The sequence below is a fragment of the Callithrix jacchus genome, chromosome 8 (assembly GCF_049354715.1).
Source record: "Callithrix jacchus isolate 240 chromosome 8, calJac240_pri, whole genome shotgun sequence".
In the NCBI taxonomy this organism is placed as follows: Eukaryota; Metazoa; Chordata; class Mammalia; order Primates; family Cebidae; genus Callithrix; species Callithrix jacchus.
This window is the reverse complement of record NC_133509.1, coordinates 92,234,376-92,255,054: the sequence shown is the minus strand read 5'-3', so window position 1 is coordinate 92,255,054 and position 20,679 is coordinate 92,234,376. Positions and strand designations below refer to the sequence as shown.

Below are 20,679 nucleotides of genomic sequence, written 5' to 3'. Positions count from 1 at the left end.
CTAGTCTGAAACTGACAGTGCTTGAATGGAAAGCTAGGGACTGAAAGCCTAGCCGTATGAGTATTCAGAATAAAGCTTAGGCCCTGGCGTCATACCGATTGCGTTGGGTTCAGCCTGGATAACCCTTAACACAAGTCTCAGCTTTTTCACCTGTAAAGTGGGAATGATAATGCCTACTTAATAGGCCACGTTTGTGTTCCTTTCTTGGCCTCTCAATACAAGATTCTCTCATTCTATTCTCTTATTTATCCTAGTTTTCTTTCTAATCTCTGCATAAGCCACATGGTCATGGAGGAAATTTGCAGAGCTGTTACCAACAGAAGATGTTGTCTGTAAACAGCCAAAGGAGCTGAATAACTCACACTTCCAGGCTCATCTCAGAGTCACTGCCTCATGGACATTTTTCTCATCATATGCCCCCAACTCCTCAACAAGCGCTTGTCTGGCCTTGTGTCTGTCTGAGTTGGCTTTTATAACACTGCATTGAGTGTGTTTTCTGGCCTCCAACTAGACTGTGTGCTGAAGTCTTTCATATTCAATCCCTTAGGATCCAAGTAGCTAACTAGGGCTACTAGTTACAGAAACCAGGTTTAGCCGGTTTGGGTAGAGTCTCCATAAGATTTTGTCGAATGAATAAGGCTGCCAGTTTTCATCTGCTGAATGCCTAGGCTGAGAATTCACTACTCTTTATGAGACTTACAAGTCATGTAGTGGTTGCAGCATTCATAGTTTCTTGGTTTCTATTCCCCAATGGAGAATTCACTTTCAAGGCTTTCTTCTCCCTTCCCCCAGTGATTATATCGGAAAGCCTTAACTGGGTAAAGGTTTTTAACACAGTGGGGCAGTCACACCTGGCTCATTAAGCAGTGGGAACACATTCAGCAGGAGAGCCAGCAGGTTCTGGAGATGCCAGGTGAGCAGCCCCATCCACTGCCATTTGCAATCTCTGGGCTGCACTACTTTCCTAGCCCTCAGCATAGGCCTTGTGGTGAAGTGGAGTCCCTGGAGACACAAGAGAACCTTGTAGACAGTTACCATCTGGGATCTCAGCTCGGGGACTCAGGGTGACCTCTGCTCCTGTTTAACTTCCTGAAAGATACATGAATTCATTAAGTTAACTTGTTTTTTCCATGAAGAGAGCTAGCCTTCACAATTATTGCTTTTAGAGACTTTTGGCTATTTTTAGTGTGCTGTAAAATTGCTGCTTAGTAAAAGTACAAAGCAGAATTTATTGTGCTCCCAGAAATAAATTAGTCATTTGTGTTGAGGAGGGAAATGACTGTGTAGCCAGGACTTGCTCTATTCTTGGGACACATTACTTTTAATAATCATCTCAGCTGTATTTTTTTTAAGAGACAGGGTCTCCCTCTGTCACCTAGGCTGGAGTGCAGTGGTACAATCATTGTTAACTGCAGCCTCAAATTCCTGGGTTCAAGGAATTCTCCCACCTCAGCCTCTGGAGTTGCTGGGACTTAAAGGTGCATGAAACCTCCCCCTACTAATTTTGTGTGTGTGTGTGTGTGTGTGTGTGTGTGTGTGTGTGTGTGTGTATGTGTGTAGAGACAAGGTCTTGCTTTGCTGCCCAAATGGGTCTCGAACTCCTGACTTCAAGTGATTCTCCCAACTTGGCCTCCCAAAGTGCTGAGAGGACAGTCATGAGCCACTGCACCAGGCCATTTGCTGCAATTTTTTTTGAAAAAGGAAAATATTTCTCACTCACTCTTCACATTGGTGCATATCGAACAGCTTTGGCTGGGTTCTGCTCATTTACCCATACAGAACAGCTTCTGTTTGGGGTTTTACATTGTAATGACAGAGGGGAAGAGCAAGAGAGCTGGTAGGACCTTGGGATGACCCTAAGGCTTCTTGTAGGAGTTGTTATGCCTCGCATCTTTTCATGTTTGATAGAAGAAAGCAGGGCACGTGGCCAAGACCAGTATTTGGGGGCTGGGATGTGTAATGCTCTTACAAGGGAAGGACACACTAAAAAAACAGCATAGCATCCTCATGGACTGGAGACTGAGATGTTTACTGCATTGTGTAGAGCAGAGAGTCCAGAGAAAAAATGAGCTGAAGTTATCAGTCTCTTTAAATGATGGTAGAAAAGAAAAACACTGTCTGCCTTTTTGGTTTCATCCATCTTTTTTTAAGGAGCTGACATATTTGATTGCTGTTTTATAACCTGCTTTCCACACATTTATATTCCTTTCTTGTTTCCAGCAGACAATGGGACACAGACTCATTCTGAGAACAGCAGCCAAGAAAACAGAATCAAGACTCGCTGCCTGTCCTGCACGTCCATGGTTCTGAAGGCCATCTGGGGACTCTTGATCATCTTGTCAGTATCATCATCTTGGGTTGGAACCACACAGATTGTAAAAATCACTTATAAGAACTTCTATTGTCCATTTTTCATGACTTGGTTTTCAACAAACTGGAACATTATGTTTTTCCCAGTCTATTATTCCGGTCATCTAGCCACTGCTCAAGAAAAGCAATCTCCAATGAAAAAATTCAGGTAGGTTTCATGTTAACTGGTCAAAAAGAGATTATTGAAATATGTTTTATGCAAATGGTCCATTTTTCTCTCTTGGGAATATGAGTTGAGTTGTTGGGGTTACGTGAAGAAGCAAGATCTAAGGTTTGTGATGAGCACTAGCAGCAGAATCAGTCCTCCCTTAAAATAAATGTGTCTACAACATGCCAGGCACTATACTGGTGCTTTTGCATATCTTATGACTGGTGGCAATATTTGCTTTTTAAGGTGGTGTTATCCCCATTTTAACACAAGAGGAAACAAATTCAGAAAGGTTGAATGACTCACCGAAGGTTACTCATAAATAATAAGACTAAGATTTAAATCCAGATCTATTTAGTAAAGTGTTTTATAAGAACATCCTAGTGCATCGAGGCCAGAAAAAAAATCATATTAATAAGATTGTTACACAAACATTTGCTCAATATTCCTGACACCAAGATGCCTAGCAGATGAAATGGCCTGATTTAATGCAACGGAGAGTTTGGCACCAAGAAATTTTAAAAGATGCCACTCTTTGCTGGCTAGATGCACATGGGGGCTTTGTCTGTTTCCCTGTTAACCATGAACAGTGGTGGTTGGGCTTACCTGAAAGTCGTATGGTTCTAGTGGTTGTTCCATGCTAAACTTGGTTTCTGTAATCCCCTCTTGGATAGCTTAGGAAGCTGACAGGGCTGATATCATAGTCCTGCAGAGCACTCAGTGGAGGCAAAAGCAGCATTTGGGTCCAAGTATCTTTGCTAGTGGACAACTCCTCAAAGAGGAAAAGCCTGATGCTGCGGAGTGACTTCTAGAAAAACTGCTGTGATCACCCAGAAAAAAAAAGGGATATCAACGGATGGCAGATGGAGGAAAAAAGTTCTCCATGTGGACTTATTATTCCTCAGAAGAGTAACTTTGTCTTACAGGGGCCAAAATAATCTTTCTTTCTTGCCCCTATACCAAAGAAAAGAAATGATTATTACAATTAGTACATTATAAGACTCTTACAAACTTAACTTTGAAGGGTCTGTCTTCAAATTCCATTTTGTGTGTGTTGTTCTGAGACAGAGTCTTGCTGTGTCACTCAGGCTGGAATGCAGTGGTGCCATCTCAGCTCATTGCAACCTTTACCTCTTGCCTCAGCCTCTTGAGTAGCTTGTGTTTGTGTTACAGATGTACACCACCCTGCCCAGCTACTTTTTTGTATTTTTAGTAGAGATGGGGTTCACCATGTTGGCCAGACTGGTCTCAAACTCCTGGCCTCAAGTAATCTGACTACCTTGGCCTCCCAAAGTGCTGGGATTACAGGCATGAGCCACCATGCCTGGCCTCAACTTCCATTTTCTATCACCACTTTGGAAGTGATTGAGTATATTCTCACCATGAGTTGATTTTTCTATATGTGTCCATGAAAACTCAGTTATAATTAAAGACTTAAAAAACAATTCAGGAAGATCCAAGATGGCCGTTTAGGAGCAACTCAGAATTGCAGCTCCCAGTGAAAGCACAGAGGGTGAGTGGATGCCACGTTTCTAGTCGAATCTTTATTGCCCACAGACCAGGAGATTCCCATGTGGAGGAGCCCCACAGGTTGCCAGCGCAGCTGTTTTGGCCAGTGTGGCTGTTTGGCTGGCATCCCGGCATGGCGGTTCTTCGTACAAAATACACTGGTCTGGTTGCCCTTTTAAACTGGCGATTGGAGCTCTGGGAAGGCAGAGTCCCCCATTTGTCTGATTAAACAGGGGACTGAAACAGGGAGCCAGGCCAGGAGATTCCTGGGCAAAAAAGCACCACGAATCTCAGCGCCATTGTTTCAGCCGGCACAGTGGGTCGCCGCATGGGAAATCACACAGATCCCAGTGCCTTTTCAGCAGGCAACTGGAACACCTGAGAGAGAGTCAACCGTTCAACTTTCAAAAAAAGGCTCTGAGGCAGGGAGCCAGGTGATCAGGCTTGGCGGGTCCCACCCCTACCTACAAAAAAAAAAAAAAAAAACGCAACTAGAAACACTCTGGGTTGAGAGTTCCATGGCAAGCACAGCTGAACCCAGGACAGTCCATCTCTGGGGGAGAGGGTCATCTGCCATTACCAACGCACTCCACCCCTATGGAAGTAGTCCGCCATTGCTCAGGCAGCCTGTTGTTGCTGAAGCAACCCGTCATTACAGAGAGAGTCCGCCATTACAGAGGTGGGCCACCATTGCTGAGACAGTTCTAACCACACCCATATAAACAGGACTGCAGGGAAGTTCACACAGTAGCAGGGCAGAGCCCACAGCAGCTCAGCAAAGCCTCTGCAGGCAGACAGTGACTAGGCTGCCTCCTTGCTGGGCAGGGCAGCCCTGAAAAAAAGGCAGCAGCACAGGGGAAACTCATAAATAAAGCGCTAACTCCCCAGAACAGAGCACCTGGGAAAAAAAGGGGGTTTATGAGTTCTGCTGCAGCAGACTTAAACATACCTGGCCAGCAGCTCTGAATGAACAATGGAGCTCACAGCTCAGCACTTGAGCTCCTATAAAGGACAGACTGTCTCCTCAAGCAGCTCCCTTATCCCCATATATCCAAAGAATCACCTCACAAAGGACTGATCAGACTGACATTTGGCGGACATCATTCTGGGACAAAGATAGCAGAAGAAACTGGTATCAACCCTTACTGTTCCTGCAGCTGCTGCAGGTCATCCCCAAGCAAGCAGGGCCTGGAGTGGACCTCAGCAGTCCTATAGCAGAGGAACACCTCTCCTCTTACAAAGGATCACAACTCCTCACCAGCAGGGGAACAAGGCTGGATGGAGAATGAGCATGATGAAAAGACAGAATCAGACTTCAGAAGGTGGGTAATGAGAAACTTCTATGAGCTACAAGAATGTGTTCTAACCAAATGCAAAGAAACTAAGAACCTTGAAAAAAGATTTGACGAAATGCTAACGAGAATGGACAACTTAAGAGAGCAATATAAGTGAATTGATGGAGCTGAAAAACACAACACAAGAACTTCACGAAGCATGCACAATTTTCAACAGCCGAATTGACCAAGTAGAAGAAAGGATATCAGGCATCGAAGATCAACTCAATGAAATAAACAAGAAGGCAGGATTGGACAAAAAAAGCATAAAAAGGAATAAACATAGGAATGAACAAAGTCTCCAAGAAATATGGGACTATGTGAGAAGACCTAATCTATGTTTGATAGGTGTACCTGAATGTGACGAAGAGAATGAATCCAAGCTGGAAAATACTCTTCAGGATATTATCCAGGAAAACTTCCCCAACCTAGCAAGGCAGGCAAATATTCAAGTCCAGGAAATACAGAGAACACCACAAAGATATTCCTCAAGAAAAGCAACCCCAAGGCACATAATCCTCAGATTCATCAGTGTTGAAATGAAGGAGAAAATGCTAAGGGCAGCCAGAGAGAAAGGTCAGGTTACCCACAAAGGGAAGCCCATCAGACTCATGGCAGATCTCTCAGCAGAAACCCTACAAGCCAGAAGGGAGTGGGGGCCAATATTCAACATCCTTAAAGAAAAGAACTTTCAACCCAGAAGTTCATATCCAGCCAAACTAAGCTTCATAAGTGAAGGAAAAATAAAATCCTTTGAGAACAGGCAAGTACTCAGAGATTCTGTCACCACCAGGCCTGCTTTACAAGAGCTCCTGATAGAGGCACTATACATAGAAAGGAAAAACCAGTATCAGCCACTCCAAAAAACATACCAAATGGTAAAGAGCATCACCAAAATGAAGACTCTGCATCGATTAATAGGCAAAACAGCCAACTAGCATCAAAATGGCAGTATCAAATTTACACATAACAATATTGACCCTAAATGTAAATGGACTAAATGCCCCAATCAAAAGACACAGACTGGCAAATTGGATAAAAAGCCAAAACCCATCAGTGTGCTGTATCCAGGAAACCCATCTCACATGCAAGGATACACAAAGGTGCAAAATAAAGGGATGGAAGAAGATTTACCAAGCAAATAGAGAGCAAAAAAAAGCATGAGTTGCAATTCTCATCTCTGATAAAATAGACTTTAAAGCAACAAAGATCAAAAGAGACAAAGAAGGACATTACATAATGGTAAAAGGATCAATGCAACAAGAAAAGCTAACAATCCTAAATATATACACACCCAATACAGGAGCACCCAGATACATAAGGCAAGTTCTTAATGGCTTACAAAGAGACTAGGCTCCCACACAATAATAGTGGGAGCCTTTAACACCCCATTGTCAATATTAGGCAGATCAATGAGACAGAAAATTAAAAAGGATATCCAGAACTTGAACTCAGACCTGGAACAAGCAAACCTAATAGACATTTACAGCACTCTCCACCCCAAATCCACAGAATATACATTCTTCTCAGCACCACATCACACCTACTCTAAAACTGACCAAATAATTGGAAGTAAATCACTCCTCAGCAAATGCAAAAGAATGGAAATCATAACAAACAGTCTCTCAGACCATAGTGCAATCAAGTTAGAACTCAGAATTCAGAAACTAACTCAGAACCACAGAGCTTCATGGAAACTGAACAACTGGTTCTTGAATGTTGACTGGATAAACAATGAAATGAAGGCAGATATAAAGATGTTTTTCAAAACCAACATACCAGAATCACAGAATCACGAAGACACAACATACCAGAATCTCTGGGACACATGTAAAACAGTCTCTAGAGGAAAATATATAGCAATAAGTGCCCACATGAGAAGAAAGGAGAGATCCAAAATTGACACCCTATTATCAAAATTGAAAGGTCTCGAGGAACAAGATCAAGAAACCTCAAAACCTAGCAGAAGACAAGAAATAACTAAGATCAGAGCAGAGCTAAAGAAGATAGAGACCAAAAAACCCTTCAAAAAATCAATAAATCCAGGAGTTGATTTTTCTAAAAGAACAACAAAATAGACAGACCACTAGCCAGATTAATAAAAACGAAAAGAGAGAATAGCCAAATAGATGCAATCAAAAATGATAAAGGGGATATCACCACAGATTACACAGAAATTTAAACCATCATCAGAGATTATTACAAACAACTCTATGCACATAAACTAGTAAACCTGAAGAAATGGATAAATTCCTGGAAACTTGCCACCTCCTAAGCCTAAAGCAGGAAGAAGTTGAAACCCTGAATAGACCAATAACAAGATCTGAATTTGAGGCAGCAATTAAGAGCCTACCACACAAAAAAAGCCCAGCCCAGCTGAGTTTACAGCCAAATTCTACCAGACACACAAAGAGGAGCTGGTACCATTCCTTCTGAAACTATTTCAAATAATTCAAAAAGAGGGAATCCTTCCCAAATCATTTTATGAGACCAAATCATTTTATGATACCAAAACCCGACAGAGACTCAACAAGAAAAGAAAACTTCATGCCAATATCCATGATGAATATAGACGCAAAAATCTTCAACAAAATACTGGCAAGCTGATTGCAATAGCACACCAAAAAGCTTATCCACCATGATCAAGTAGGATTCATCCCGGGGATGCAAGGCTGGTTCAACATACACAAGTCTATAAACGTAATTCACCACATAAACAGAAACAAAGAAAAAAACCACATGATTATCTCAATTGATGCAGAGAAGGCCTTTGACAAAATTCAACAGCCCTTTATGCTAAAAACCCTCAATAAACTAGGTATTGATGGAATGTATCTCAAAATAATAAAAGCTATTTATGACAAACCAACAGCCAGTATCATACTGAATGGGCAAAAACTGGAAGCACTCCCTTTGAAATCTGGCACTCAACAAGGATGCCCTCTCTCACCACTCCTATTCAATATAGTACTGGAAGTTCTAGCCAGAGCTATCAGGCAAGAAAAAGAAATAAAGGGTATTCAAATAGGAAAGCAGGAAGCCAAATTGTCTCTATTTGCAGACAACATGATTGTATATCTAGAAGACCGCATTGTCTCAGCCCAAAATCTCCTGAAACTGATAAGCAACTTCAGCAAAGTCTCAGGATACAAAATCAATGTGCAAAAATCACAAGCATTCCTATACACCAATAACAGACTTAAAGAGAGCCAAATCAAGAACGAATTGCCATTCACAATTGCTACAAAGAGAATAAAATACCTAGGAATACAACCAACAAGGAACGTAAAGGAGCTCTTCAAGGAGAACTACAAACCACTGCTCAACGAAATAAGAGAGGACACAAACAGATGGAGAAACATTCCATGTTCATGGTTAGGAAGAATCAATATCATGAAAATGGCCATACTGCCCAAAGCAACTTGCAGATTCAACTCTGTCCCCAATAAGCCACCAATGACCTTCTTCACAGAACTGGAAAAAACCACCTTAAACTTTATATGAAACCAAAAGAGAGCCCGCATAGCCAAGTCAATTCTAAGTAAAAAGAACACAGCAGGATGCATCACACTACTGGACTTCAAACTATACTACAAGGCTACAGTAATCAAAACAGCATTGTACTGGTACCAAAACGGAGATATAGACCAATGGAACAGAACAGAGGCCTCAGAGAAAACACAACATATCTACAACCATACGATCTTTGACAAACCTGACAAAAACAAGCAATAGGGAAAGGATTCCCTGTTTAATAAATGGTGTTGGGAAAACTGGCTAGCTATGTGCAGAAAGCAGAAACTGGACCCCTTCCTGACACCTTACACTAAAATTAACTCCAGATGGATTAAAGACTTAAACATAAGACCTAACACCATAAAAACCCTAGGAGAAAATCTAGGCAAAACCATTCAGGACATAGGCATAGGCAAGTACTTCATGACCAAAACACCAATAGCATTGGCAACAAAAGCCAAAATAGACAAATGGGACCTAATCAAACTCCACAGCTTCTTCATGGCAAAAGAAACAGTCATTAGAGTGAATCGGCAACCAACAGAATGGGAAAAAAATTTTGCAGTTTACCCATCTGACAAAGGGCTGATATCCGGAATTTACAAAAAATTCAAACAGATTTACAAGAAAAAAAACAAACAAACCCATTCAAAAGTGGGCAAAAAATATGAACAGACACTTTACAAAAGAAGACAAACATGAGGCCAACAAACATGAAAAAATGCTCGTCACCACTGGTCATTAGAGAAATGCAAATCAAAACTACATTGAGATACCATCTCACACCAGTTAGAATGGCGAACATTAAAAAATCTGGAGACGATGGGGGAGGACTCAAGATGGCGCTGTGAGAACAACCCAGGATTGGAGCTCGCGTTGAATCCGCAAACGGTGAGTCAGAGCTGCATTTACAGACTGATCTTTGTTGCCCACAGAACAGGGAAACTCCCAAGTATAAAAAGACACGGGACGCCAGGCAGTAGGTCTGCCTGGCGAAGCCGGCAGCCGGGGCGGCGGCAGCCGGCCCTACCCAGCAATCCCCACAGGGCGCACTTGTCCAGGTGCCCTGTTGAACCGGCAACCTGAGACTTGAGAGAGCTGGACTTGAGACTGAACAAGACTTGGACAATAGCCCAGCCCAGGGGATTGCAGGGACAGATCGTTTGGGATACCCAGTGGGACGAACAAAACCGCGATTTCAAACTATCCCGAGCAGACGGTCTGAGACGCTCTGTGGGGGAGGGGCGTCCACCACTACCGAGGCAACCCGCCCCAACTGAATTACATGCCCACTGCTGACGCAGCCAGCCGTTGCCGAGGCAACCCGCCCCAACTGAGATACATGCCCACTGCTGACGCAGCCTCCGGTTGCCGAGGCAACCCGCCCCAACTGAGATACACGCCCACTGCTGATGCAGCCAGCCGTTGCCGAGGCAACCCGTCCCTACTGAGATACACACCCACTGCTGACGCAGCCTGCCATTGCTGAGGCAACACGCTACAACGAAGAGACTCTGCCGCAGGGCGTGGCGGAGACCACAGCAGAGCCTGCAGGAACAGGGCGAATCACACAACAGCAGGGCGGAGCCTCGGCAGCCAAACAGTGGCTAGTCTGCCTTCTAGCTGGGCAGGACACCTCATCGAACATCCAAAAATAAAGCCCAAACCCCTCAACACAGAGCATTTGAGAAAAAAAAAAAAAGGGTTTTTTAATGAGCTCTGTTGCAGCAGAATCAAACATAGCAGCCTAACAGCCCTGAATGAACAACAGAGCGCACAGCTCAGCAATTAAGCCCGTATAAAGTACAAACTGTCTCCTCAAGCAGCTCCCTGACCCCTCTATATCCAAAAGACTGACATTAGGCAGGCATCATCCTGGGACAAAGATAGCAGAAAAAGAAACTGGTAGCATCCCTCGCTGTGCCACAGCTGCTAGAGGTGCACCCCAGACAAACAGGGTCTGGAGCGGACCTCAGCAGTCATACAGCAAAGGGGCTAGACTGGTAGAAGGAAAACCAAGCAACAGAAATACTTCATCATCAACATTCCAGGTGTCCACTCAGAGACCCAATCGAAAAGTCAGCAACTACGCAAACGACCAGCGGACAAATCCACAAAGATGGGAAGAAGCCAGCGCAAAAAGGAGGAAATCACTCGAAACCAGGACACCTCGCCTCCTAGAAAGGACCAAAACTCCTCACCAGCAAGGGAACAAAGCTGGACGGAGAATGACTGTGACGAAATGACGGAATTAGACTTCAGAAGATGGATAATGAGAAACTTTTGTGAGCTAAAAGATCATGTATTAAATCAATGCAAAGAAACTAAGAACCTTGAAAAAAGATTTGAAAAAAGAGTCGAGGAAATGATAACAAGAATGGATAACTTAGAGAGGAATATGAATGAATTAAAGGAGCTGAAAAACACAATATGAGAACTTCGCGAAGCAAACACAAGTTTCAATAGCCGAATTGACCAAGCAGAAGAAAGAATATCTGAAGTCGAAGACCAACTCAATGAAATAAAACGAGAAACCAAGATCAGAGAAAAAAGCGCAAAAAGAAATGAACAAAGTCTCCAAGAAATGTGGGACTATGTGAAAAGACCTAACCTACGTTTGATAGGTGTACCAGAAGGGGACGAAGAGAATGAATCCAAGCTGGAAAATACTCTTCAGGACATCATCCAGGAAAATTTCCCCCACCTAGCAAGACAGGCCAACACTAAATTGCAGGAAATACAGAGAACACCACAAAGATATTCCGCAAGAGGAGCAACCCCAAGGCACATAATCGTCAGATTCAACAGGGTTGAAATAAAGGAGAGAATGCTAAGGGCAGCCAGAGAGAAGGGTCGGGTCACCCACAAAGGGTAGCCCATCAGACTCACAGCGGATCTCTCGGCAGAAACACTACAAGCCGGAAGAGAGTGGGGGTCAATATTCAACATTCTTAAAGAACTTTCAACCCAGAATTTTATATCCAGCCAAACTGAGCTTCAGAAGTGAAGGAAAAATAAAATCCTTTGCGAACAAGCAGGTACTCAGAGATTTTGTCGCCACCAGGCCTGCTTTACAAGAGCTCCTAAAAGAGGCACTACACATAGAAAGGATCAACCAGTACCAGCCATTCCAAAATCACACTGAATGCTAAAGAGCTTCAACATAATGAAGAATCTACAACAACTAACAGGCAAAACAGCCACTTAGCATCAAAATGGCAGTATCAAATTCACACATAACAATATTAACCCTGAATGTAAATGGACTAAATGCACCAATCAAAAGACACAGACTGGCAAATTGGATAAAAATCCAAAACCCATCAGGGTGCTGTATCCAGGAAACCCATCTCACATGCAAGGATACACAAGGGCTCAAAATAAAGGGATGGAGGAAGATTTGCCAAGCTAATGGAAAGCAAAAAAAAGCAGGAGTTGCAATTCTCATCTCTGATGGAATGGACTTTAAAGCAACAAAGATCAAAAGAGACAAAGAAGGCCATTACATAATGGTAAAGGGATCAATGCAACAAGAAGAGCTAACGATCCTAAACATATATGGACCCAATGCAGGAGCACCCAGATACATAAGGCAAGTTCTTAATGACTTACAAAAGGACTTAGACTCCCACACAATAATAGTGGGAGACTTTAACACTCCACTGTCAATATTAGACAGATCAACCAGACAGAAAATCAACAAGGATATCCAGGGCTTGAACTCAGACCTGGAGCAAGCAAACCTGATAGACATTTACAGAACTCTCCACCCCAAATCACCAGAATACACATTCTTCTCAGCACCACATCACACCTACTCTAAAATTGACCACATAATTGGAAGTAAAGCACTGCTCAACAAATGCAAAACAACTGAAATCATAACAAACAGCCTCTCAGACCATAGGGCAATCAAGTTAGAACTCAGAATTCAGAAACCGACCCAGAACCGCACAGCTTCATGGAAACTGAACAACTGGCTCTTGAATGTTGACTGGGTAAACAACAAAATGAAGGCAGAAATAAAGAAGTTCTTCGAAACCAATGAGAACGAAGACACAACGTGCCAGAACCTCTGGGACACATTTAAAGCAGTCTCTAGAGGAAAGTATATAGCAATAAGTGCCCATATGAGGAGAATGGAGAGATCCAAAATTGACACCCTATTGTCAAAATTGAAAGAGCTAGAGGAGCAAGATCAAAAAAACTCAAAACCCAGCAGAAGACAAGAAATAACTAAGATCAGAGCTGAGCTGAAGGAGATTGAGACACGAAAAACCCTTCAAAAAATCAATAAATCCAAGAGCTGGTTTTTTGAAAAGATCAACAAAATAGACAGACCACTAGCCAGATTGATTAAAAATAAAAGAGAGAACAACCAAATAGATGCAATAAAAAATGATAAAGGGGAAATCACCACAGATTCCACAGAAATTCAAACCATCATCAGAGAATATTACAAACAACTCTATGCACATAAACTAGTAAACCTGGAAGAAATGGATAAATTCCTGGACTCCTGTGTCCTCCCAAGCCTAAACCAGGAGGAAGCTGAAACTATGAATAGACCAATAACAAGGTCTGAAGTTGAGGCAGCAATTAAGAGCCTACCACACAAAAAAAGCCCAGGTCCAGACGGGTTCACAGCCGAATACTACCAGACACACAGAGAGGAGCTGGTACCATTCCTTCTAAAACTATTTCAAACAATCCAAAAAGAGGGAATCCTTCCCAAATCATTTTATGAGACCAACATCATCCTGATACCAAAACCCGGCAGAGACCCAACAAGAAAAGAAAACTTCAGGCCAATATCCATGATGAACATAGATGCAAAAATCTTCAATAAAATATTGGCAAGCCGATTGCAACAGCAAATCAAAAAACTTATTCATCATGATCAAGTAGGATTCATCCCGGGGATGCAAGGCTGGTTCAACATACGCAAGTCTATCAACGTAATTCACCACATAAACAGAACCAAAAACAAAAACCACATGATTATCTCAATTGACACAGAGAAGGCATTTGACAAAATTCAACAGCCCTTTATGCTAAAAACCCTCAATAAACTCGGTATCGATGGAACGTATCTCAAAGTAATAAAAGCTATTTATGACAAACCAACAGCCAATATCATACTGAATGGGCAAAAACTGGAAGCATTCCCTTTAAAATCTGGCACTAGACAAGGATGCCCTCTCTCACCACTCCTATTCAATATAGTACTGGAAGTTCTAGCCAGAGCAATCAGGCAAGAAAAAGAAATAAAGGGTATTCGAATAGGAAAGGTGGAAGCCAAATTGTCTCTATTTGCAGACGACATGATAGTATACCTAGAAGACCCCATTGCCTCAGCCCAAAAACTCCTGAAACTGATAAGCAACTTCAGCAAAGTCTCAGGATATAAAATCAATGTGCAAAAATCACAAGCATTCGTCTACACCAATAACAGACTTAAAGAAAGCCAAATCAAGAGCGAACTGCCATTCGCAATTGCTACAAAAAGAATAAAATACCTTGGAATACAACTCACACGGAACGTAAGGGACCTCTTCAAGGAGAACTACAAACCACTGCTCAACGAAATCAGAGAGGACACAAACAGATGGAGAAACATTCCATGTTCATGGTTAGGAAGAATTCACATCGTGAAAATGGCTATACTGCCCAAAGTAATTTACAGAATCAACGCTATCCCCATCAAGCTACCATTGACTTTCTTCACAGAACTGGGAAAAACCACCATGAACTTCATATGGAACCAAAAGAGAGCCCACATAGCCAAGTCAATTCTAAGCAAAAAGAACACAGCGGGGGGCATCACACTACCAGATTTCAAACTATACTACAAGGCTACAGTAATCAAAACAGCATGGTACTGGTACCAAAACAGAGATATAGACCAATGGAACAAAACAGAGGCACTGGAGGCAACACAACATACATACAACTATACAATCTTTGATAAACCCAACAAAACCAAGCAATGGGGAAAGGATTCCATGTTTAACAAATGGTGTTGGGAAAACTGGCTAGCCATGTGCAGAAAGCAGAAACTGGACCCCTTCCTGACACCTTACACTAAAATTAACTCCAGATGGATTAAAGACTTAAACATAAGACATGGCACCATAAAAACCCTAGAAGGAAATCTAGGCAAAACCATCCAGGACATAGGAGTAGGCAAGGACTTCATGACCAAAACACCAATAGCATTGGCAACAAAAGCCAAAATAGACAAATGGGACCTAATGAAACTCCACAGCTTCTGCACGGCAAAAGAAACAGTCACTAGAGTGGATCGGCAACCAACAGAATGGGAAAAAATTTTTGCAGTCTACCCATCTGACAAAGGGCTGATATCCAGAATTTACAAAGAACTCAAACAGATTTACAGGAAAAAAACAAACAAGCCCATTCAAAAGTGGGCAAAGGATATGAACAGATACTTTACGAAAGAAGACATATATGAGGCCAACAATCATATGAAAAAATGCTCATCGTCACTGGTCATCAGAGAGATGCAAATCAAAACCACATTGAGATACCATCTCACGCCAGTTAGAATGGCGATCATTAAAAAATCTGGAGACAACAGATGCTGGAGAGGATGTGGAGAAAAAGGAACACTTTTACACTGTTGGTGGGAGTGTAAATTAGTTCAACCATTGTGGAAGACAGTGTGGCGATTCCTCAAGGCCTTAGAAATAGAAATTCCATTTGACCCAGCAATCCCATTACTGGGTATATATCCAAAGGACTATAAATCGTTCTACTATAAGGACACATGTACACGAATGTTCATTGCAGCACTGTTTACAATAGCAAAGACCTGGAATCAACCCAAATGCCCATTGATAATAGACTGGATTGGAAAAATGTGGCACATATACACCATGGAATATTATGCAGCAATCAGAAATGATGAGTTTGTGTCGTTTGTAGGGACATGGATGAATCTGGAAAACATCATCCTCAGCAAACTGACACAAGAACAGAAAATGAAACACCGCATATTCTCACTCATAGGTGGGTGATGAAAAATGAGAACACATGGACACAGAAAGGGGAGTACTAAACAGTGGGGTCTATTGGGGGGAAAAGGGGAGGGCCAGTGGGAGGGGGAGGTGGGGAGGGATAGCCTGGGGAGAAATGCCAAATGTGGGTGAAGGGGAGAAGAAAAGCAAAGCACACTGCCATGTGTGCACCTACGCAACTGTCTTGCATGCTCTGCTCATGTACCCCAAAACCTATAATCCAATAAAAAATTTAAAAAAAAAAGAACCATAAAAAAAGAAAGAAAGAAAATAAAGTTATATAAATGGCTTATACTAAAAAAAAAAAAAAAAATCTGGAGACAACAGATGCTGGAGAGGACGTGGAGAAATAGGAACACTTTTACACTGCTGGTACGAGTGTAAATTAGTTCAACCATTGTGGAAGACAGTGTGGTGATTCCTCAAGGACCTTTGACCCAGCAATCCCATTACTGGGTATATATCCAAAGTATTATAAATTGTTATACTCTAAGGACACATGCACATGAATGTTCATTGCAGCACTGTTTACAACAGCAAAGACCTAGAACCAACCCAAATGCCCATCGATGATAGACTGGACAGGGAAAATGTGGCACATATACACCATGGAGTATTATGCAGTCATAAAAAATGATGAGTTCATGTCCTTTGTAGGGACTTGGATGAACCTGGAGACCATCATTCTCAGCAAACTGACACAAGAACAGAAAATGAAATACCACATGTTCTCACTCCTAGGCGGGTGTTGAACAATGAGAACACATGGACACAGGGAGGGGAGCACTACACCCTGGGGTCTGTTGGGGGGAATAAGGGAGGGACAGTGGGGGTGGGGAGTTGGGGAGTGATAGCATGGGGAGAAATGCCAGATATAGGTGAAGGGGAGGAAGGCAGCCAATCACACTGCCACATGTGTACCTATGCAACTATCTTGCATGTTCTTCACATGTACCCCAAAACCTAAAATGCAATTTAAAAAATAATAAAGTAAAAAACAAGAAGTATAAATTCTTTTTGTTTGGGGGAGAGTTTGTATTTGATTCCCATCAAAATAGACATGATCTTGCATTGTAGAATTTTTTAAACAAAGAATAAGTGATTATAGGGGAATGTGATTATCAGATTAAAACTGCCCCCGTTTGAAGATGCGCATGTGTACCTATACAATGTGTGTGTTCTACTTGAACATACATATTGATTTAAAACAATAAAAGTTTCATATAAAAAGAAGTACCTCAAGAATACCTGAGGCCGGGCGCGTTGGCTCACACCTGTAATCCCAGCACTTTGGGAGGCTGAGGCGGGTGGATCACGAGGTCAAGAGATCGAGACCATCCTGGTCAACATGGTGAAACCCCGTCTCTACTAAAATACAAAAAATTAGCTGGGCATGGTGACGTGTGCCTGTAATCCCAGCTACTCAGGAGGCTGAGGCAGGAGAATTGCCTGAACCCAGGAGGCGGAGGTTGCGGTGAGCCGAGATCACACCATTACACTCCAGCCTGGGTAACAAGAGCGAGACTCCATCTCAAAAAAAAAGAATACCTCAAAGCAAGCTAAGTCAGTTTAAGGTAACTGATTTAAAACAAGAGACTGCTGCTAGCAGAAATGTTGCTTTGGGAATGAACTTCATCTTTTCCATGTCTCTCATGTCAGACTAACTCTGAACTTTGTAAAATTGGTGATTTAGCACTCTACCTATAGTCCACATAGAGCGAAGTTGGCCATTTCTGAAACAGAATCAAAGAGCTTTTACTCTCAGGCAGAAAACACTATATTTGAAGGTAATATTCTCCAGTGGCCTCCTCCATGTGAGAGGTAAAATTGTCAGACAATTCTTACATCCTTGATTTCTTTTCCCTGTAGACTCATTAATGCCACCTGCCAACAAGTCACTCCCACAGCTCTCATAACTGAACAAGGGAAAATAGAGTTAGTATGTAAGACTGGAAATAGGATTTGTCCCATAGTACCGGAACCTTTATCTTCTCTAGAATGGTATGAAAGCATTTCCAGTTTTTTTCTTATCAGTAACATCAAAATAATGTTAAATAAATCAAATCTAGATGGTGAGTACTGTCTATTTAGAAGGAGTTTTTGATAATCATTTTACTTATATACTAGAAAATTCAATCGCCTCAGGTGAATTTGAAGTTTAGGAAGAAAAAATTTATATACCCTATTACTAACAAGGATGTTTGCTTAGGGAAAAAAGTCTTTACAAAACATAAAACTAAAGCCAAATAAATATTTGCCCATGTCAGGCACCTATGAAATATGCTTACGATATTATTTAACATAAAGAAAGGGTTCAATAACTAGTAGCTGCTGTTTTAATAGTAATTATTAGTGTCCTCCAACTTCTATGCTTTCTTTCAAGCTATACCACCTGTTAATGTCACTTGCCCAGAAAGTCTGATCTTACCGTCCCAAAGACAAACCCACCATTATTTGCTTCTCCATAAAAATCCATATTTTTTTTGAGTTTTCCTGTTTTAGTGCTTAATGCTTAAATAGTATGGGATTTTACACAAGTGACCTGGCATTTCGATGGAGAGTGTTTATAATTTCTACAGCAACAGTGACAAAGGAGAGAAGGCTGGCAGTGAGAGGAGAAGGGGAAGAAAAGGGGAACAATGTGGGAACGAACACCTGGGAGACAGGATGAGCCAGGTGAGAACAGTCTCTGCCTGGCAGCAGCGTCTTCCCAGCTGCTTTGCCCGTGAGGCACTGCCTGTCTGGAGTACACATCTGTTGGTCTTCCTGTGGGATTGGAATCTTTGTTGAGGAGCACTCTTCCCAGCATGATGGTGGGCTCTCAGTTGAAGAATCATCACTGGCTAGGACCAGTGATAAGGAAAAGAAATCCTTTAATCAGAAATGGGTTTAATTGCAGTTCATAATAAATGTGTTCATATTTTAAAAGGCGTTCAGTGGTTGTAAATGATAGGATAAACCCACAACTCTTAGCTCCACCTCCAAATGGCAGCATTCTCATGGAGCAGATCGTCTTACAAGTACAGAATATGCACTTTGTGCCCAGGATGCTCCATGAAAACTTCTGGTTCTATGTACGGTACTAATTCAGAATAATCCATTGGCTGTGGGGTTCCAGAGAAAATACTCACTTTCCTGTGTATGTGAGCATGTATAATTTGTTTACTTTACAAAAGGCTTTAAGTTATTTAACCCCTTCATTGAAGTTCTGTCTCTTTCAAGTTAACATTTGCCTTTGGGAAATATTACTTTCATTTTACAAAAACTGTTCCTTTTTGGTAGTGTCTGACATGAAAGTAAACATATTTCAATGCAAGTTTCTGTGTGAGCAACACGTCTTTAACCTTCCTGGAATCGCTGACCTACAACTTGCAACATTCTCATCCAGTTGAAAGACACATTACTATGAAACTTAATCTTTAAGGCTGTACTTCCTGCACCTAAATTCTTTATCACTCCTCCTCTTCATGTGTTCCTTTTTGGGGTTACATTATTCATGGGAGGCAAACATTGGCTAGAATTTACTTTGATTTGCCAAACTTTGAGGGACACTAATTTCAGTTAAAACTGGAACAGAAACTAGTTCAAGTACTAGAGTCCTGTATATAGATTTCATCATAAACATATGCAAATATTAATAATGTTTTGCTTTGAACAAGACTACTTATACTACTCATGAAAATACCATACCTAGAACATGACAGTTGCTCCATAAATGCTTGAATGTTCAAGTTGAGTAGAAAAAAATTAAGTGAAACACTCCCAGTGGTAAGTCTGTTTTCAGTCCATAGTCGTATAGGCACTGTCATTGTATCACTTCCATTATTGTCTGTATGCATTGCTAGCTTGAACATTTTTATTGAAAGGGCCCCTCAGAGCCAGGCGTGGTGGCTCATGCTTGTAATCCCTGCACTTTGGGAGGCCAAGGCAAACAGATCACCTGAGCTTACAAGTTTGAGACCAGCCTGGGCACTAGAGTGAAATCCTGTCTCTACAAAAAAAAAAAATTGTTAAAACTAACTGGGCACAGTGGTGTGTGCCTGTAGTCCCAGCTACTCCAGAGGCCGAGGCATGAGGATGGCTGAATTTGGAAGGTGGAGGTTGCAGTGAGCCAAGATCATGCCACTGCATTCCAGCCTGAACCAGACCTAAAAAAAAAAAATCATATAGCCAATTTAAATGAAAATCAAACAAATCATCAAGATTTAACTGAAGTGACCAGTTTTTCACACCAAATTCAGACAATTCTTCCAAAATGGGCAAATGTTTGTATATAAGTACAACTGAGTTTTCTATTTAGTTTTTGTCATGTGAGAATGATCACAGAGACTTTAATTTTTCTGCCTTAAAAATGCTAGCAGGAAAAAACCATTAGTAAATTGGGCAAATATATTAGAAAGAGGCATAGTGTCTTAGAAATAAAATCCCACAACATGTGCTGCACAGACATACGAGGGTCGCTTTCCCTACAGATTCTGGGAGTTGTCTGTAGCCTGTTTACACAGTACTAGCGGCCTTGACCCTCTCTCTTTTGCCCACTGGGGAAGGATCTTCTCCCTCTTCCAATAGTGATTTCAGCAACTACCCATTTCTGTATTCCTTCAGGCTCTTCCGAGAATGCTCAGAAATGGCAGAATGGCTTTTCAGGTAACCTCCAGAGAGTATCTCAAAGAAGAGGGTCTAGCTCTGTGCCTGGGCAGATGTGGGCTGTTTTTCAAGGAAACATACACTCCCCTGAAGGCTGCAGATTTAAGAACTAGGT

General features: G+C 41.9%; 1 protein-coding gene across 2 annotated transcripts in view; it reads left to right on the top strand.

Moving 5' to 3' along the window:
- Window positions 1-20,679, top strand: part of SLC35F4 (solute carrier family 35 member F4) — a 306,792-nt gene that overhangs the window by 262,683 nt on the left and 23,430 nt on the right. The window contains exon 3 of one of the 2 annotated variants that reach the window (XM_035260625.3): window positions 2,224-2,518. In XM_035260625.3, coding sequence (XP_035116516.1) covers window positions 2,224-2,518 — 295 coding nt within the window. Of the gene's footprint in view, window positions 1-2,220; window positions 2,519-20,679 lie in introns of both variants that reach the window. The other variant, XM_035260624.3, reaches the window with a different exon arrangement.